Source organism: Microtus oregoni, unplaced genomic scaffold (genome assembly GCF_018167655.1).
Source record: "Microtus oregoni isolate MIOR12 unplaced genomic scaffold, Mior012 000011F_ref0000422, whole genome shotgun sequence".
NCBI classification, from domain to species: domain Eukaryota; kingdom Metazoa; phylum Chordata; class Mammalia; order Rodentia; family Cricetidae; genus Microtus; species Microtus oregoni.
Window position 1 is genome coordinate 21,668,888 of NW_024543070.1, and position 19,088 is coordinate 21,687,975.

The 19,088-nt window shown below is 46.4% G+C and overlaps 1 protein-coding gene across 1 annotated transcript in view; it reads right to left on the bottom strand.

The window, feature by feature from the left end:
* Window positions 1–10,653: 10,653 nt before the first annotated feature.
* The window catches only part of Ercc3 (ERCC excision repair 3, TFIIH core complex helicase subunit), a 30,376-nt gene continuing 21,941 nt past the window's right edge, over window positions 10,654–19,088 (bottom strand). Inside the window, exons 12-15 of the mRNA XM_041660536.1 lie at window positions 16,747–16,864; window positions 15,174–15,292; window positions 13,257–13,409; window positions 10,654–11,061 (exon numbers count right to left, since the gene is read on the bottom strand). Coding sequence (XP_041516470.1) covers window positions 10,930–11,061; window positions 13,257–13,409; window positions 15,174–15,292; window positions 16,747–16,864 — 522 coding nt within the window. The 3' untranslated portion in view covers window positions 10,654–10,929. The remainder of the gene's footprint in view (window positions 11,062–13,256; window positions 13,410–15,173; window positions 15,293–16,746; window positions 16,865–19,088) is intronic.

Sequence of the window (19,088 nt, forward strand, 5' to 3'; positions counted from 1 at the left end):
CCAAGGCACCGTGACTCTTTCTAAAAGAAGGCTCTGGTGGACAGAGGCATGCAAATCTTTCTCTTTCTTTCTTTCTTTTCTTCTTTTTTTGTTTTTTTCGAGACAGGGTTTCTCTGTAGCTTTGGTGCCTATCCTGGAACTCACTTTGTAGACCAGGTTGGCCTCGAACTCACAGAGATCCGCCTGCCTCTGCCTCCCAAGTGCTGGAATTAAAGGCGTGTGCCACCACCGCCGGGCATTCTTTCTGTTTCAAAACACCAGGAAAAGATGAATAAAGGTTTAGTGTCGTTTCAAATGCATGAATGAGTTCACAGAAAAGGAAGAACTGAGGGTCAAAAGTTTGGGCGGTGTATTAGTTTTGGTGTGTGTGTGTTTGCAGGGCACTTGTGGAGTGTAGATTTATGCCTGGGGACATTGTCCATTTTGTTTTCTTGAGACAGGGCTTCTCACTGCTGCATCTTCCCAATGGGCTGTGTGGCTATCCAGTTCGTCCCAGAGATTTGCCTGCTTCCGCTCCCCAACATTGGGATTATAAACACGTGCTCCCACACCTGATTCTTCTAAATGTGGGTTCTGGGGTCCACACAGGCTTTAGTGGCTGAGCTGGCTTCCCAACCAGCTCTGTTAGTTCTCCCTTACACACATAGCAATAACCTCCAACTCAGCATCTGAAGACGGCACAACTTCACTTGCTCCAAGGCCTGAAACTGCGATGCGCTGTCACTGGCTGTCTTCCCAAGGAGGAATCTGTTCCCACAGCTTCTTTCTGCTTCTAGAAGTCCCTCATATCCCTTCTTCCACCTTAAGGAGCAGCAACCATGCATCTCTGATATACTTTTCTCCCCCACCTGCACAGACCTTTGCGAAGCAGTGAATCATATCATAACTGACCGGCAGCCATGATTTCATCTGTAACCTTACTTCTCCTTTGTCATGGAATCTGCAGGGTGTACCTGTTCTAAGGGCTGTGACCCCACCTGCCAAAGAGGAAACTGAAAAGCTACTGATAGAGGTAGGCCAGGTTTTTGTTTTGTTTTGTTTTTTATTTGTTTGTTTGTTTGTTTCTTGCTAGGCTGACACAGACCATCTCCTGGGGAAAGAGAACCTTAACTGAGAAAATTCCATCAGATTGGCCTGCAGACAAGTCTGGGTTGGGGACATTTTCTTGATTAATGATTGATGGGGGGGGGGGGGGTCGGTCCAGTCGATTGTGGATAATGCCACTCCTGGGCTGGTGGCCCTGGGGGGTGGGGTAACCACGCGAGCAAGACGATAAATGTCAGGGGTCATGAGAGATACAGCAGGTGACAACTAGTGTCCAACAGGCCGACCTTCCAGACGAGTGATTCTCTGACAGGGAGCCCCACCTGGAAAGGCTGCGGGGTCACTGGCTGTGGAAACCAGTTGCTCCTGTCTGTAATTTTTCTCATGAGTCATTTCATTTCTCCCCTAAGAACTTTATTTCTTCCCTAAGAATAGCTTTGGCTGTATTCCCACTGCTCATGTTGTTTATCTAATGAAAATATTCCATCTACTGGGCACACATATTTCTGTGGGTGGTCAGGAAGATGACTTTTCATTTGGCTGTATAATTTTGATATATAGACTATATACTGGGACATGTTTCATAACTGGATTTATTTGTCCCACACGGACTGTGAATACATAAATCCGTTTTGTCATTTTGCTCAGACTAACTGCACACAATTAGCTCCCTTTCACCTCAAAGCAAGTTCAAACTAGACTAAAGGCTTTTTGTAAAGAGATTATAAGTTTAAAACCTTGAACTTGCACAAGGCCAGAGTCACAGATGTCTGGCCAGGCTGCTGTGCAGAACACCCTAGGAAGGTCATGACAGTTCTTCACTTGCCAGTCTGGTAACAATGGATCTGTGTCTCAAAGTTGTCATTGGGCCCTGTTACCCACGCTTTTGTTCCCATGGCCTTGGCACCTTATGTTGCCATGGCAATGACTCAGCTCCCTAACTGCTTTCCCTAGGAATGTGCTCTTGACCAATGAGAAACAACTCCGTAATTTCTTTATTGCTTCAAAAAGAGTGTTTAGGGAAGAAGAAGAAGAAGAAGAAGAAGAAGAAGAAGAAGAAGAAGAAGAAGAAGAGGAAGAGGAAGCAGCAAGGAAGAACCAGAAGTAGGACAGGAGAATTAGGATAAGAGGCAGAACAATAAAGAAACTGATGTGGAAAAGTACATGGTGGAGAATTCATTTCACCCTCATATTTTTCTAGTGCCCATGCTTGCTCTGTTTGAACCCTGGAAGGAAATTGAGGTTGGTACTCAATAGCCTTCACTGAGTAAGCAGCACTCTTCCATGGCCTCTGCTTCAGTTCCTACCCTGAATCCACCAGTCACTGGGCACTCCCAACAGTGATTTTTCTTGATCAGATTATCTGAAGTGGAAAGAAGCAGCTAAATGTGGGTGGCGCCCTCCAGTGGCTGCCCAAATACAAGGAGGCTGAAGAAGGCCTCTGCCTACTTGCCTTCGCTCTGGCAAGTTCATCTCGTCTGTTGCTACATTTCTGTCCCCACCTTCTTTTACCAGCCTTCCAATGTGGACTGAAGGCCAGAGGCTCTCCAGGGACCCTCCAGGCCCTCAATGCCAGACTGGGACAGCTGAGGGCCCCACCTCATAGATGGAGCAGCTTCCTGACACTCAGTGTTTGTAGCTACAGGTGGCTATTGCCGAATCCTCACGGAAGACAGTCTAATGAAGTCCCTTGTGCACATTCATCCTGCCAATTCTGTTCTTCTAGAGAACCCTCACTAACACATAGGGTTGACATCAGAGGCATAATGAGAAATGCCATGCAGCAACTCAGTATCTCTAAACAAACAGTTTGCAAGGAATTAGAGAAAGTGGGAGGGGGTAAGAGATAATTAAGCAAATTATCCCATGAAATGAAAAAAGTAAAATAATAGAATAGAAATCTGGGTAAATAAAGCCAACTGGAGCCACCAAATTCATATCAAATTAAAATAACTTCAATATTCAATCAGATAAAAATAAAAAACAGAGTCTTGGGGAAGTGAGATCCTTATATGGCAAACACTTTACCCACTGAGCCATCTCTCTGGGCCCTATAAGTGGGAAAGAGAGAGAGAGAGAGAGAGACCTGGTACTGTAAATCTGGTCAAGAACCCGCGGTGGGAGCTCATGGGCCCGAGGGGTGAAGCTACTACTAAATGGATGTAGTAGCAAACTGTTTTCTAGCTTCCTATCTCTTGCCCATAGAGTAGCACAGCTCTCAAATATGTGACCTCTAGGTTAGGCACTGTCTCTGTTTTGGGAAATTGGGGGCATGGGGTTTCGTATACACTGCCTGGGGGTACCAGGAGAAACAGTGACCATGGTGCAAACAACCTGGTTTAACTAATGAGCTCTGAGAATGGAGGCTGTAAAGTATGGCAGTCTGTATCTGAGTTTTACCTTGAGATAGTGTGAAAAGCTTTCTGCTATCTTCTACGTTCCCAGCCTAAGAACCAATTATTCTGATTTATCAACCCTCTGATATTACTAGCAGTCCCTTTTCTGACTAATTGCTAAAGACACCTGTTTTATTGCAATTAGTGATCTACTCTGAAACATATTTCATAATAGCTGCCATGGAAGTTAGACCTCACTCCACTCCTTAGGGTCTATGGTCAGGGCAATATCGTAAAAATTTCTTGGTTCAGACCTAATCTAATGCTTGGTGCCCCTACTATAAAAAGTGGGTTCAGAAACCGGCCTGGGGCCACAGCCTAACAAACACTATCTCTGGCTGTGGTCTCAGCTAGCTGATAAGCTTCTGTGTGCCATGGTGTTTTTTTTATTTTTTATTTTTAAGTTTGCTTCTGTTTTTCCTGGGATCTGGTTTCTGGAATAAAGTTTGCTTCTGGTTTATTAGACTTGGTGGTGTTCTCATCTTTGTGTGATTCCCCTGGACCCAACAGGTCCTCTGGGAGAACATCCAATACTCTTAACCACTGAGTCATCTCTCCAGCCCCAAGACTTAACTTTGATAACTAAAATTCAAAATTAGTTACAGTCTTCCTCAAAGGATTAAAAACAAACAAACAACAACAAAAACCCAGATGATTCCATTGAGAGAGAGAGAGAGAGAAGAGAGAGAGAAAGAAAAGGCATCACATCAAAGACTCCATTCTAATTAAATTTCAGGACTGTATCCAGGTACTTCTAACTCACCTGGAGGCAGGAACTTTCTCACCCCATCCGAGAGCACAGTCACATGGACATCGAAAATGCTGAATGTGCTGACCTTCAACACCACTGACAACTGAGTGCCTGAAGAACTAAATATTTCTCTCATTTTTTGTGTTTCTTAAATATTTTTGTAATTAGATTTTAAAAATTATTTATATCTAATATCCTACCTGGCATGTTGTTAAATGATAAAATAATACTTGTCTTGATTTTAATGAAGCTATAAATAAAAATACTATCTCCTTTCATTTGTTATTACTCTGCTTACCCTAATCCCCATCTTATTCAAAACTAATGTTTAAAAGATACAAGTTTTTTTGTCTTTATAAATACATACACATATTCTCATTATTTAGTATAACTTAGATAAAACAAAAATAATCTAGCTTAAACTTTAATTCCATTTACTCCATCTGGAGATATACAAAATAAAAGGGTTAACTCTTCTTAGCCAAATAATACAAGAGACACGTGTCTTTATAACTGCATATCTGTGACTATTCTCTGACCAGGAGAACCTTTTTTTTTTTTAATTTTTATTTAATGCTAAGCTGGCATGGCTAGGACCAACTCAGCCCTGCCTATTGGCTCCACCCAGTCCAACATGGTAGAGGCACGTTCACTGCCTCTGAGACTGCTGGGTGGGAGCTATCCTCACCACCTCAACTCTGGAAGCACCATGCAGCACATAAACCCTTTTTATCTGAACAAAAGCTAAATCTGCCATGCAGTGCACTGCGAGGCCTGGAAACATCTCTGTGTATGGTGGTGGGAATCTTTCATACTCTCCTGCCTGTGCACACCTAGCAGACCCAATCCAGCTGCCTGCCCAGGCAGGGAGTGCTGAGTCGTGGGCCTAGGCTACTTTTGTCCTGACCCCGAGTGGGCACATAAACATCTGGACCCGAAGTGGGTGACAGGCATCAACCCCCCAAAAGAGCCAGAACTGTTCGTGTAACTAGCACAAACCAGGAATCCTTCCCTTACAGAAACTGTGGAGTTCTAGCTACTAAAGCTGAGTCAGGGAACATCTTAAAGGAACCAAGTCTCTGCTTGCTGCCAGCAAACAGTGCCTATCTAAAAATATGTGACTAGATTTATCCCATGCTTTTTCAGACCTAGGCCAGCTGGCCTTGGTGAGATCCCAATAGAACATCCCCATTGTCTTAGTGTGTGGGTGCACCCCTCGTGGTCCTGAGTTCCTTGCTCGTGCTCCGTCTCCTTCTGCTCCTGATTTGGACCTTGAGATTTCTGTCCGGTGCTCCCGTGTGGGTCTCTGTCTCTGTCTCCTTTCTAGCTGAACATAGCGGACAATGAGGAATACTGAGAATTCAAGAACAATTGCAGTGGGTTTTTGATCCTACTGCACGTACTGGCTTTGTGGGAGCCTAGGCAGTTTGAATGCTCACCTTACGAGACCTGGATAGAGGTGGGCAGTCCTTGGGCTTCCCACAGGTCAGGGAACCCTGATTGCTCTTCGAGCAGATGAGGGAGGGGGACTTGATCGGGGGAGGGGGAGGGAAATGGGAAGCGGTTGTGGGGACGAGGCAGAAATCCTTAATAAATAAATAAATTTAAAAAAAAAGAAAAAAAAACAAAACAAAATAAATAAAATAAAAATATGTGACTACTAACAAGCTCCAATCGACTCCCATTTCCTTGGGTTTAGAAGCCCTCCCCTTTTTTTTCTTAAACTTTTTTTAGTTCTTATGTGGATCCATGCCTCAGACAGTGGGCACCATACTGTTGGTGGAGGCTGCTCGTTCATTCCTGGCCGCTCAGAACTGAAATAACCACACAGAAACTGTATTATTACAACATTGTTTGGTCTATTAGCTCACGCTTCTTATCAGCTAGCTCTTATATTCACCCATTTCTATTAATCTGTGTATTGCCATGTGGTTGTGACCTACTGGTAAAGTTCCATCTGGTGTCTCCTGCAGCAGCTACATGGCTTCTCATTGACTCTGCTGTCTTTCTCCCAGCATTCAGTTTAGTTTTCCCCGCCTAGCTCTATTCTACTAAGGAAACAGCTTTATTCATTAACCAATAAAAGCAACACATATACAGAAGGACTTCCCACACCAGCAGCATACTTCTGTAATTCCAACACTAGAGGGGTAAAAGACAGGAGGATACCAAGGTCTTACTGCCTGGTCAGCCTACCTGACTCTGTGAGCTCCATGTTCAGTAAGACTGTCTCAGAAACCAAGGTGAATGCTGGATTGCTTTCACAGTGCGAGATGCTATGCAGACCACTGGAGGAAAAGCCATCAGTGGTCTTATCTATTGACGCCCCCCGCCCCCATGCTCCAACACTGACCTGCCAGGCAAGATGCACCACCCACTAGTAGAGCAGTGGCATGGGCCTCATGGGCTCCAACAGGAAACCAGCCCCTTTCTGGCTGCATCTGAGGCCCGCTCCACAGGAGGCAATCCATGCCCGGCAAGCTTGGTCAAAAGTCTGTGACCCTATGGGGTGACCCATTACTATTGTTTGGCTAACCGGATAAATTGCCAAAGTGCCTTATAAATATGATATTATAGTTTAGTGCCGCGTTCGGTGGTGGCGAGGGCTTTTGGCAATGGGCAGTAGTAAATGGAAGGACTGAGGACTGGCCAAAGCGCTGAGAATGGGTGACTGTGGTGCTCTGAATACGAACGGCCCCAAAAGCTCATATAGCGTGGCCTTGCTGGAGGAAGTGTGTCACTGGGGAGTAGGCTTTGAGACTGGAAAAGCCCATGTCAGGCCCTGTTTCTCTTCCTTTCTCTGCTTGCAAATCATGATGGCTCCAGCACCTACCTGAATGTCAAGTTCCCCACCAGGATGGTGATGGATTCTGAAACTGTAAGCCCCTAATTAAATGCTTTATTTCATACAAGTTGCCTGGGCCGTGCTGTCTCTTCACAGCAATAGGACAGTAACTAAGACAGTGACTTTAAGTGCTTACTCCTGAATGGGACAGCTATATCACATGTACACACCCCACAAGGCTCAGGGAGCACTGCAGAAGCGCTGAAGGATGGGAAGGAGTGCTGGGAAATCTTGTCTGTGGACAGCCATGGTGACTGCACCACAGCAGCCAGAGTGCCTCACACAAGATCATGGATGTGGGAGGGGCCGAGGAGGATGCTGCCAGGGAGTCATCTTCTGTAGTTGGACCACTGGTGGGTTGCCCATGCTTTCGCCCACACCTATTTGCATACAAGCAGCACTAACGGAACCCAATGGGTTATAAAAGAGGAGGCATTAAAATGGGAGGGAGATTTGTTGTAGAGGTCTGGAGAGAGCTGAGGGCTGATATGATCAAAATACATTATATACATGTATGACATTGTCAAGGTAAAATTTTTAAATATCAAGAAAATAAAGCGGAGAGCAATAAAAACACTTTCTGCCCCTCTGCACACATGTGCCTTTCTGTATGCATACACACAGAGAGAAAGGCAGTGGGGGAGAATCAAATACAAAATAAACTTACTGAAAGAACTAAGACTTGGGCGTGAAAACTACAAAACACTGTTGGAAAAGGTTTTGTGAGACCCATTAAACAGACACCCACAGTCACAAGAACTTAATCATCAGGACAGCAATACTCCACAGAGTTATCTATGGATTTAATGCAACTCATATCAGAATAGTGTCTTTTGTGGAAACCGACAATCTGATTCTAAATTGTATTTAAATGAGACTCAGAACAAGCAAAACAGAACTGAAAAGCTGAAGGCCGGGCTTCCTCATGTCCACATCTTCCTCCTGGATATGTGTCCTAGGTTGCTTTTCTGTTGCTTTAATAAGCACTCTGACCAAAAGTAACCTGGGGAGGAAAGGGTTTATTTGGCTTACAGGTTACGGTCCATCATCCAGGACAGCCGAGGCAGGAACTCAGAGTAGAGCTGGAAGCAGACACAGCAGCAGAGACCGCGCAGACACATTGCTCACCAGCTGGCTATCACTTGCGCCGTTTTCTTTCTTATATAATCCAGGGCTGTCTGCCCAGAGAGGCACCACTCACAGTGGGCTTGGCCTTCCCACATCAGTCGTTAATCAAGGCAATCCCTTGTGGAAGTGCCCGCAGGTCGATCTGAAGGAGGCAATTCTTCAACTAAGTTTCCTCTTCCCAGATGACTTTAATTTACTTTCCACTGATACAAAACTAACCAGCACACTTCAGTAACCAAGATGTATGGTACTAGCACAAAAACAGACATCTCCATCAATGGGAAAGGATCAAGAGTTCAGAAATAAATCTGGAGACCCACAGTCAACTCCTTTTTGAAAAAGGAACCAAGACAATTTGAATGCAAGAATACCCTACGTAAGTGGGACAACTAGATATACACACATAAGAATGGAGTAGGACTTTACCCCATCCACTATGCAGTAAGTAACTCAAGACCTGAGGATATGGTTCAATGATAGAACACTTATCTAGCATGTCCAATGCCTTGGGTTCAACACCCAGCACTGAAAAATAATTAACTCACGATAGATCAGAAGACGAAATGCAATAGAAAAAAACTATAAAACCTTAAACTTTTAGAGCTCAAGTCAGGCAGCACTCCTTAGAAAAGAACCCGAATGCAGCAGAAGACAGCACCTGCCCTGCAGCAGGAGGACCTGCCTGAGCCTCAGAACCTATATTAAAAAGCTGGGCACGGTACTGCACGCTTATAACATCAGCGCTGGGTGCCGAGCAGAAACAGCTGAATCCCGGGAGCTTTCTAGCCTAGTGAGCTCCAGGTTCAGTGAGACAGCTGTGTCAAAAAGGAAAGGCGGGGTGGCTGAGAAAAGACAACTGACATCAACTTCTGGCTTGTGCACGCATACATGTGCATGCACACACACACAAGTTCTTAAAAATTTAAAACAAGATAGCAATCGCAGGGAGGTGAGAATTCTCACGGCCCTGGCATTTGGCAGCAGTAAACAGGGGCAGCACACAGGCAGCAGGAGCAGCATGTAGCAGCCCCTGGTGTTGTAACTGCAGTCTCAGGAACTGTGTTGGCTACTTTTCCCATTGCTGGGACAAAATACCTTTAAACAAGTTAAGGAAGGGGTTTACTTTGGCTCCCAGGTTCAAGGGTACAGTCAGTCATGGCGGCAGGACCAGGTGTCAGTCATGGCGGCAGGACCAGGCGTCAGTCATGGCGGCAGAACCAGGCGGCAGCTGTTCACATGGCTGCCACAGTCAAGAATCAGAGGCTGAGCCGGGCGATGGTGGCGCACACCTTTAATCCCAGCACTCGGGAGGCAGAGGTAGGCGGATCTCTGTGAGTTCGAGACCAGCCTGGTCTATAGAGCTAGTTCCAGGACAGGCTCCAAAGCCACAGAGAAACCCTATCTCGAAAAACCAAAAAAAAAAAAAAAAAAAAAAAAAAAAAGAATCAGAGGCTGAGCAATGCTGGTGCCTGGCTTTTTCCTTTGTATTTTAGTCCAGGATCCCAGCCCATATGATGTAGCCAAGTGTTTGGGGTGGGTCTTCCCACAATTCTCCCAATCTAGAAACTTCTTCCTAGACAGACCCATGGATGTGTCCTCAGTGATTTTAGTTTTGGTTGTGAGCCCAGCCTTTAACGGCTGAGCCATCTTTCCAGCCCTCCTAGGTGGTTTTAGATCCTCTCAAATTCATGATCAATACTAAGCATGCAGTACTGGCCTGTAGCATCGGCTTGCCTCAAATTACATGCACCAATTGCAGAGAATTGCAAATGAAGCGACCCATGTGGGAGGAGCCGCCCCCAAGCGTGGCTCCATCTGCTGTGGCCTGGATCTAACAGTTTGTGGCTGCCCATAGAGGGAGGGTCACTCACCCTTTGCTGGCTGACCTTCCCTCCTGCCACCAGCCTTCTTACCGATGCTGCCGATTCCTTTGCTGAGATCCAAACCAGCATTTGCAGGCTTCTATCCCTACGGACCAGCAGCTACCCAGGATCCTCCCACACACAGTTTTAGCTCCGGACTGAGATGCTGAGGCACTGAGCCTCAGGGACTGAGCGACCACCACCGAGTCCTCAGACTCTCAAGTGTGGAATATTAAAACCTCTCAGGTTGTTAATATTTCAAAGTAAGTTAGCTTAATCAATTCCCATCGGTTCTGTTCCTTTAGAGAGCCCTGACTTATACAGAGCTTAAATTCCAGTTGTTTTTATACTACAGAAAGGAGAGCCCTGAGGCATAATTAGGAGACAGGGAACTCTGCGGATGCCATTGAGTTCATTTCCTGTTGGCCATCTACTGCTGGGCATGGGGCCTACCTGTAAGAGGAGTCTGTTCCCCTTGGAGAACACTAAATTTTCATTTGCAAGTGGCTGTCAGTTGGAGATGGCTTCTGGATGAGGACGGGAACATGCATCCACTTCTCCTTCCAGCTCCAGGGCCCACCAATTCCATTTTTTAAATTTATTCAGCAGAATAAAGACAAATGTGCCTTAAATGGTATACCTTTTATATACAGAAATGATCCACTCTCAAAAAGTTTGAAACAAACAAAAACAGTCTTTCTTTCTTTCTTTCTTTCTTAAAGCCTGGACAACCCACAAGGGCCACGTCAAAGCCCTAACACTGATCGTTTCTCAGCAGTCAGTCAATAGGTGTTGCATTAGATCAACAGCAGGAGAGGACATAGGCTTGGAGAGAAAGACTGAGAAGTCTTTTTCCAACCCTGATCCAGGCAGCCAGTCTTCAACTGAGTAACAGGGTGGGTGTCACTTCCGAAAGCGTTTGAAAAGTGGGTGCACGTGCTTGGTGGAAACTTTGCTTCGGGAGGAGTGGTATTCCATATACACAGTGTCATCCGCCCCAGACATAGAGCTCATGGTGCCAAAGCGTCGGGATGCCTGTGGGGAGGAGGGGAACCAGGCGAGGTTAATCACCAAAGGAAGGGCCTCTTACAACATTCATAATCAAATTCAATAGTGTGTGTGTGTGCGCGTGCGTGTGTGTTTACACACATGTGGTGGTGTTGTGCATGCTAAGTAAGCACTCTACAGCTAAGCTGAAGTCCCAGTCATTTCAATACACTGTTTTTAAAATAACACTCTGTGGCCTGGTGAGTGGGGTGAAAGTATCTGCAGTGCAAACAGGGCAACCCAAGTTTGATCCCCAGAACCTACAAAGAGGCACAAGGAGAGAAAAGACTCCAAAGACTGTCGTCTGCCTTCCAGAAATGTGCCCTCCACACATACAAACACACACCCGTATGCACACAGATACACATAATAATTTTTTTTTTTTTTTGAGACAGGGTTTCTCTGTGGTTTTGGAGCCTGTCCTGGAACTAGCTCTGTAGACCAGGCTGGTCTCGAACTCACAGAGATCCGCCTGTCTCTGCCTCCCGAGTGCTGGGATTAAAGGCATGCGCCACCACCGCCCGGCATACATAATAAATTTTAAAACAGCTTTCTGTCTTCTACTTTCTGTGTCTTAGGCACTGCATATATACTAACTCCCCTGACCCTGCAACAATTACAGTCTTAACCTACAGCACAGGAAAACGAGGCACAAGAGCGTCTCTTGAGCCAGCTGCAGCTCCTAAGAAAAATGGGACTAGAACACTGCCCAGGCACTGACGGAACAGAGCACTACAACGGCTCCCTTAATGACAGCTCTTCTTTCTTTTGTGGTTCTGAGGGCAAAAGCCAGGGCCTGGCACTGTAGACAGACATTTTGTCACGGAGACACATCCTCAGTCCCTGCACAGAATCTTAAAGTTAGGGTGCACTGGGACTGGAGAGGTGGTTCAGCAGTTAAGAACTCTAGCTGCTCTTCCAGACTAGGGGTTAAATTCCAGCACCCACTGGAAGCTCCCAACTGTCTGTACCTCTGATTCCAAGGAACCTAATGTCTTCTTCTGGCCTCCATGGGCACCAGGCCCACATGTGGTACATAGACACACATGCAAGCAAAACACCCACATACATTAAATAAAGAAATAAATAAAAAGAAAGTTAGGGTGGGAGTCTCTTAAAAATCTCCTAAGACTTGATGCAAGGCTGTGAACCAATAGCTCAGCTCCAAAGCCATGGGCAAATTTGAGTGTCTGTAAAATGGGGGTGGCCAATTCTGCTCCAAAGCCGGGTGTGGAGCTAAGGAGGGAGGCACACAACTTTAATCCCAGCACGTGAGAAGCAGAGGCAGAAGATCTGAGCTCCAGGCCAGACAGAGTTACACAGTGACACCTATCTCAAAAACACAACACACAATAAAAACAAAGATGGGTGTGAACAGCAACCACACAGGCCAGGGGTCTGGCCCAGAGCCAATTTGTATGGGCACCTGAGAACTCACCCCACGTCCTCCGCAGGCTCACCTCAGGGTCACCTGGACTAACACGCAGACTGCCTGGCATGAGAAAGGTCTCGGCTGGGCCTTGCTAGCACCTGCCCAAGCGGTAGCTGCTGCTTCCTTCCCGTCATGCTCTCGCTAACGCTTCCCTGTTGGCTTTACTATCACTGATTTTGGAAATGGGCATTCCTGCAGCAGCTGATTCAGTTGCACTCCCCTCCTTAGAGGGCCAGACTCCTCCTTATGATGTAACCACTGATTACACTGCACTCACGCCTGGGCCCAGAGGGTGCTTACTAATGTGTGTGAAGTCTTTTTAGAGAACTCTAGGGTTTCCCATGCACTGAAACTACAGTTTGAGTTCAAGATTCATCTTGAAGGCTGAGCTCTCTCACTGAGGAGGAAAGCAGGGTGAGCCAGGAAACCCCAGAGCAACAGATAGAGCACTCACTCACTAGCTTGAGAGCCTCCAGGACTGTCATCCCGAGCCCCAGTTACCAGGCTGTCGTATGGACAGACGGGATCCCAGTCACTGCTGCAGTAAGCCCCTCTATCTGGTGATACATTTATAGGAGACCCACTTAAAAAATAACAGGGTTGTTTCTTCAGAATTTTTAGCTTTCCCCCAATCCTACTTGCTCACATGCTCACAGGCTTGTGTGTGTGCACGTGTGAGCATATTATGTATATACACATGTGCCCACATACAGTGGATATCCTCCAGAAGGACCTGTCTCTCTCCACTCACCTGGCCAGATCTAGAGCCAAACTCTCCAGCCACCACCTCTTCCTCTGCGTCCAGATCAGAGGCCGCCAGGACCTTCTGCAGGAGCTGCTGCTGCTCCTCTTTGGTGGAGAATGCCAACTCTTCCTCCTCCATGCCAGCGAGCTTTGTGATCACCTACAGGAGCAATGGCAGACACTGTTGTGCTTCCTCCAGACCCCATGCACCTGCTCCTGGTCTCCTCTTCCCACCTCCACTGGTCCAACCAGAGCTTGACTACTGGTTAAGACAGAGACTAGGATACTCCAAATGGGCATACCACAAGAGGAATCTTTGAACCAGGAAGGACAGGAAAACACAGAAAGGTACATGCAAGGCCACTCCAACCACTCACTACCTAGCACCTGGGCTTCCAGCAAGGAGTACTTTATTCATACAGGATGTAAAGAATTCACTGACCAGGCCTAGAGATAGCTCAGGAGACAAGAACACATGCTGTTCTTCCAGAGGACCTGGATTCAGTCCCCCACACTCACATGGTGGCTCATAACCATCTATAACTCCATTCCAGGGAACCCAAAACCCTCTTCTTGCCCCTGCGGGCACTAGGCACATACATGGTACACAGACACACATGCAAGCAAAACACTCATAGCAAAAATTTAAAAATAATTGACCAGATTTTCTCTCAGAAGCAAAATGTCCTCCTGGTCTCATGTCTGTTGCTTTGATAAACCCCCTGACCTAAAGCAGCTGTGGGGGAGGGAGGATGGGTTTATCTGCCTTACATTCCAGGCCACAGTCCGCTACTGAGGGAAGTCAAGGTAGGAGCCTAACAGCTGGCCTGCTTGCATTAACTCTGACCAAGGAACTCACTTCACAGCTAAAGAAGTGTGGCAGAGCTGTTCTATTGAAGGCTAATAATGGAAATCTCACCCATGCTTGAAGAGACCAGTGAAAATACATCTGAATAGTGGCTGCTTCTGCCCTATTTTAAGAGCAGACACACACAGTAACAGATGTTGCTATTTTCTTTCTTTGCTTATTTATCATCTGAGATAACAGCAGTGGTTAAGAGCTGCAAATCTGTATCAGGACATTTGTCATGAACACTGAAAAACAGCATTACTAAAGGGACTGCCGTCTATTAAAAAAAAGACACAATGTGTGTGGTATGTGGCCACACATGGGTGGCTGATTACGTTAGGTGGAGTCACTCCTTTGGAACTTCAGCGTGGCACAAGGAGATGTGACTGAGTGTCAAGCTTGACACAGGGACACCTGTCAACTTGACTACATCCGGAATGAACTAAAGGCAAGCTGCTGGGCACTCGGCTTATTTGAAGCTGAAAGATCCACACTAAATCCAGAAGATGCGGACCTTCTAGTGGCAGCTCAGAGCAAGGGGCATGGAAAGGGGAACTTGCTTTGGCCTGCTCGCCCTTGCTCTCACTGTCCAGTCCATCTGTCTCACTTCTGCAGTCAGCACTAAATAACCAGGCCAGGCTAAGCCCGCTGAGACATGCAGCTTCAGTGAACTACCAGACCACACAGAGCAAGCCAATCTGGTGATAAACACATCTATCACATCAGCTCCGTTCATGTAGAGAACCTAACACTAAGACCCTGGAGTGTGGCATCCTGACGGCAGCCTATTAGTAGATCGCAGTAGGGTTTTCTTCTCTGCTTCTAAAGACATTCCATTTGTCCCTCACAACAGAACCTTGGACCAGGCCTCTCCAGCTAAGGAAGACATCTCAAAAAGGAACCCCAGGTGTTCAGATTCTCAGTGACTGTAGGGCTTTGGTACCTCAGAACTAACAGTACAGTGTTTCCCCAGCAATTTACAGAGACGAGAGAGCAAGAAGTCTGCATGAGTGTTGTCCCAGACTGGTGTCCCCATCTTTGTCAAAGTTTAACCAAAAGTAAACAAACACATACCTTAAAGCTGTAACCTTGGTCTACTAAAAATCTCTGTCGCTTGGTAGAATAAGCCATTTCCTGTGTGTCCTGGGACACCAGCGAGTAGAAAAAGGCATTGTATTCCTCCGCAACCATCCCTACAGGAAAAAGGTGAGATGAAATCCACATTAGCCGCTGAAACACGGGGTCCCGGCTAGAAGCCAGCACAGCAGTGGGCAAGCTCTTTACCAAGTGTGTGATCGCCCTGACTGCAGGGGATGTCATCAAAATTAACATTCTGTCTGCTCGTCTGCTCTGAAGATCACCATCAAGTGAGGGAGAAAAGGGCTGAGGACATTGCTCGGCAGCAGGAAATTTGCCCTAGCATGCTTAAAGAGGGCCTGGGTTTAATCCCCAGCATGGCAAACCTAAAAATAAATAAACTTAAGAAGAAACAAAGAGGACAAGGAGATGGTAAAGCGGATAATGGCACATGTTGCCAAGCTTGGTGATCCGAGTTTGATCCTGGAAACCTGTCAAAACAACCATCAAAGGGCCACAGTGATTGGTCTGCAAAGGAAAGCAAACACGCAAGTTCCTTTCAGAAATGAGGTTTAGTATAACGAGAGAGCCTCAGGCCATGGCTGCGTCTCAGTGCATGTAGGGAACCACGCACTTGCCTCAGCCTAGCTGTCTTGAGAGGCGTGCATCGAGGTTTTTCAGGCGGAAGGAAAGCAATCAGACAGAAAGGCTACAATACATGGTGGTAGAAACAGGAGGCCTTAAAGGGAAGAAGAGGCTTCCCTGAAAGCCTGAAGAACTGCAGCGAGAGTGGGAACAGAGAGACAGCTGTCATGAGAGGACCACAGTGTGGAGGCCAGAGCAGCGTTCAACTTTAGACTTTATTTCTGATTTGACGTGTATGTTTGCATGTCTGTGTGAGTAGATGCCACGTGTATGCACTTAAAAAGACCAGAAGAGAGGGGACTGGAGAGATGGCTCAGTGGTTAAGAGCCCTGCCTGCTCTTCCAAAGGTCCTGAGTTCAATTCCCAGCAACCACATGGTGGCTCACAACCATCTGTAATGGGGTCTGGTGCCCTCTTCTGGCCTGCAGGCATACACACAGACAGGACATTGTATATATAATAAATAAATAAACAAACAAATAAATAAATAAAACCAGAAGAGGGTGTTAAGATCCAGTGGAGCTGAAGTTACTAGTAAAAAGAGTCATCAAGCCAGGTGTGTTGGTGCATGCCTTCAATCATTTGGGAGATTAAGGCAGGCAAATCTCTGTGAGTTCAAGGTCAGCCTGGTCTACAGAGTGAGTTCCAGGACAGTCTCCAAAGCTACAGAGAAACTCTATCTTGAAAAACCAAAAATAAAAATAAAAATAAAATAAAAGCCATTTAAAGATACCATGGAGAACATGGACCCCCATGGCATGAGAAGTAATGAAGATTCTGTTCTGGGCTCTGAGCTCTGCTTTGGGCCCTTTCCCATCAAGGTCTCCAAGCTTGAAGCAAAGAGCACACTGTGGCTGGACACACCAGCAGCTCACCCCCACTCTTCCTAACCTGCCTGAGGCAGCAGGGGAAAGGCAGCCTTTACCTTTTTTGGCTCGGAGTACGCGCCCCAGCCTCTGGGCTTCCTGTCGTCTGGAGCCACCGTGGGAGGAGATCTGAATGAGGACGTTTGCTTCTGGCAGATCGAAGGATGTGTCACCGACCTGCAGAAATAAGTAGTTTTATATGGGAACGGTAAGAACAGAAGACCATCAACTAGTTCAATTTCAGTATTCTGGGAATGGAATTAGGGCTTCTAGCAGGCCAAGCATGTGTTCTCCCACTAAGCAACCTCCCCATCCATCCTTGGGTGAGACTTGAATTTAGTGTTGGGGATAATTTAGAGAAACATCCTCTTTTCCTCTTCACAGTGGACCTCTCCAGAACCTAGCCATAATTTTTCTCTTTGTGCTGCAGAAATGGATAGGTCTGTACAAAAACCCGTCTTACTTGGTGACAACGGCAGCAGCACAGGTGGGACAAGACAGACAACGAAGGGCACCACGCACACAGACCTCACTGAGCACCAGCTCCTCAGCGGGGGTCTCAGCCCAGAGAGGTCCCCAGCCACAAACAGGAAGAGCATTTCCGGCCACGACCACTAGACTGGAAATACACCTGTCCTCTAGACTTTAGTTCCTTCTTCACCTGAATCTAAATGGCAGCTTCTGAAACTATGGTTTATGGTGTCTGAGGTGCTTGCCTCCCAGGCTGAAGACCTCATTTCAATCCCTGGGACCCATGGAACAAAAGGAAAGAAGCAATTCCCACAGGTTGTCCTCTGACCTCCACACATACAACATGGCAAATTTGTGCTACCCCTCTCCCAAATAAATGAGTGAACAAGTGTGAGTTCTAAGTGTTTATCAAGTGCACACTCCCACTACAGACAGCACACACTGTGCTCTGTGCTTGTCCTCACCTTGCAACACAAACAAAAGTTGCTGAAAACCTCGACTGTGCGTACAAACTTCTCTGTTCTTCTATGATGGTGTAATTACGGAAAACAAAGGCTTTGGTATTTTGCTACAATCATCCCCAAGCATGTGAGTGTTGAATTAGTACATCTTTGTGTTAGAACGCTTAACTTTAAAAACTGTTGTTTTAATGCTTAACTCCTGAATTTCATTTAAAAAAAAAAATCATTCCGTAAATTTGGGCTTAGGATTAGAACAGAATTTCCAACAGTCTCTGAAATGGCTCCAAGCATACTTCTGCTGTTTTGAACTATGTACTTATGCAAAACTGCATTCTCAGCACTGACAATTATTTAAAAAAAGAATCCATCAACTCTGAAAAACATTGACAATGTTCAACAGTCTACAATAGAATCTTCTATATCCTGCGGTGTCTGCTGAGATCTAATCTTCAGTAAAAGCAGCAAGCAAGTCCACCACACTGATGGGAGAGTTCCCTTTCATCTTTTTTTTTTTTTTTTGCTTTTTCAAGACAGGGTTTCTCTGTGGCTTTGGAGCCTGTCCTGGAACTAGCTCTTGTAGACCAGGCTGGTCTCGAACTCACAGAGATCCACCTGCCTCTGCCTCCCGAGTGCTGGGATTAAAGGCGTGCGCCACCATCGCCCGGCTTCCCTTTCATCTTTAACAACAGTCTCCACTGCTGCAGTTGGTTCTGGGATCCTGCTTATGGGTTTGTAAACCCAGAACCCAGATTCCTGGACAGTGACAGGTGCCATTCTTACTTCCCAAAAAAAGTGCACAGACTTCAGGATGTCAGACTCTAAAAACTTGAGCCAGCTAACTGAACAAATGTACCTAGGGCTACACCTCCCTGGCCCCAGCAATTGGACCCGCCCACTCCTCCCTGGGGGCGGGCTTGTTGTGGTGTGAAACTTTCTTCCAGGACTCCCACCCTGCCATGCTGCGGCCATCTATGTGTGTGCCCATTATGTAGGGGCTCTCCTAACAAACAAAAGAACATCCACTGCAGTCTCTGCTGAACCCCAAGCCCCAGACCTTTCACACACATAAAAATGTCTTGAGTGAAAAGAGATAACGAGTGAAAAAAGGTTAAAAAGACTTGTTTTACACCACCGGGTCAGACAGTGGTGGCACAATCCTTTAATCCCATCACTTCAGAGGCAGGAAGATCTCTGTGTTTGAGGCCACCTTGGTCTAAAGAGTGAGTCAAGGATAGCCAGGGCTACACAGAGAAACCGTGTCTCAAAAAGCCAAAACAACAACAGCTAAATAAATAAAGACAGGAAGGAAGGAAGGAAGGAAGGAGGGAAGGGCGGGAGGAAGGGAGGGAGGGAGGGAGGGAGGGAGGAGTGATGTATGCCTTTAATCCCAGTGCTTAGAAGGCAGAGGCCAGCCTGGTCTACAGAGTGAGTTCTAAGACAGCAAGTGCTAGAAACCAGAATATAATAAA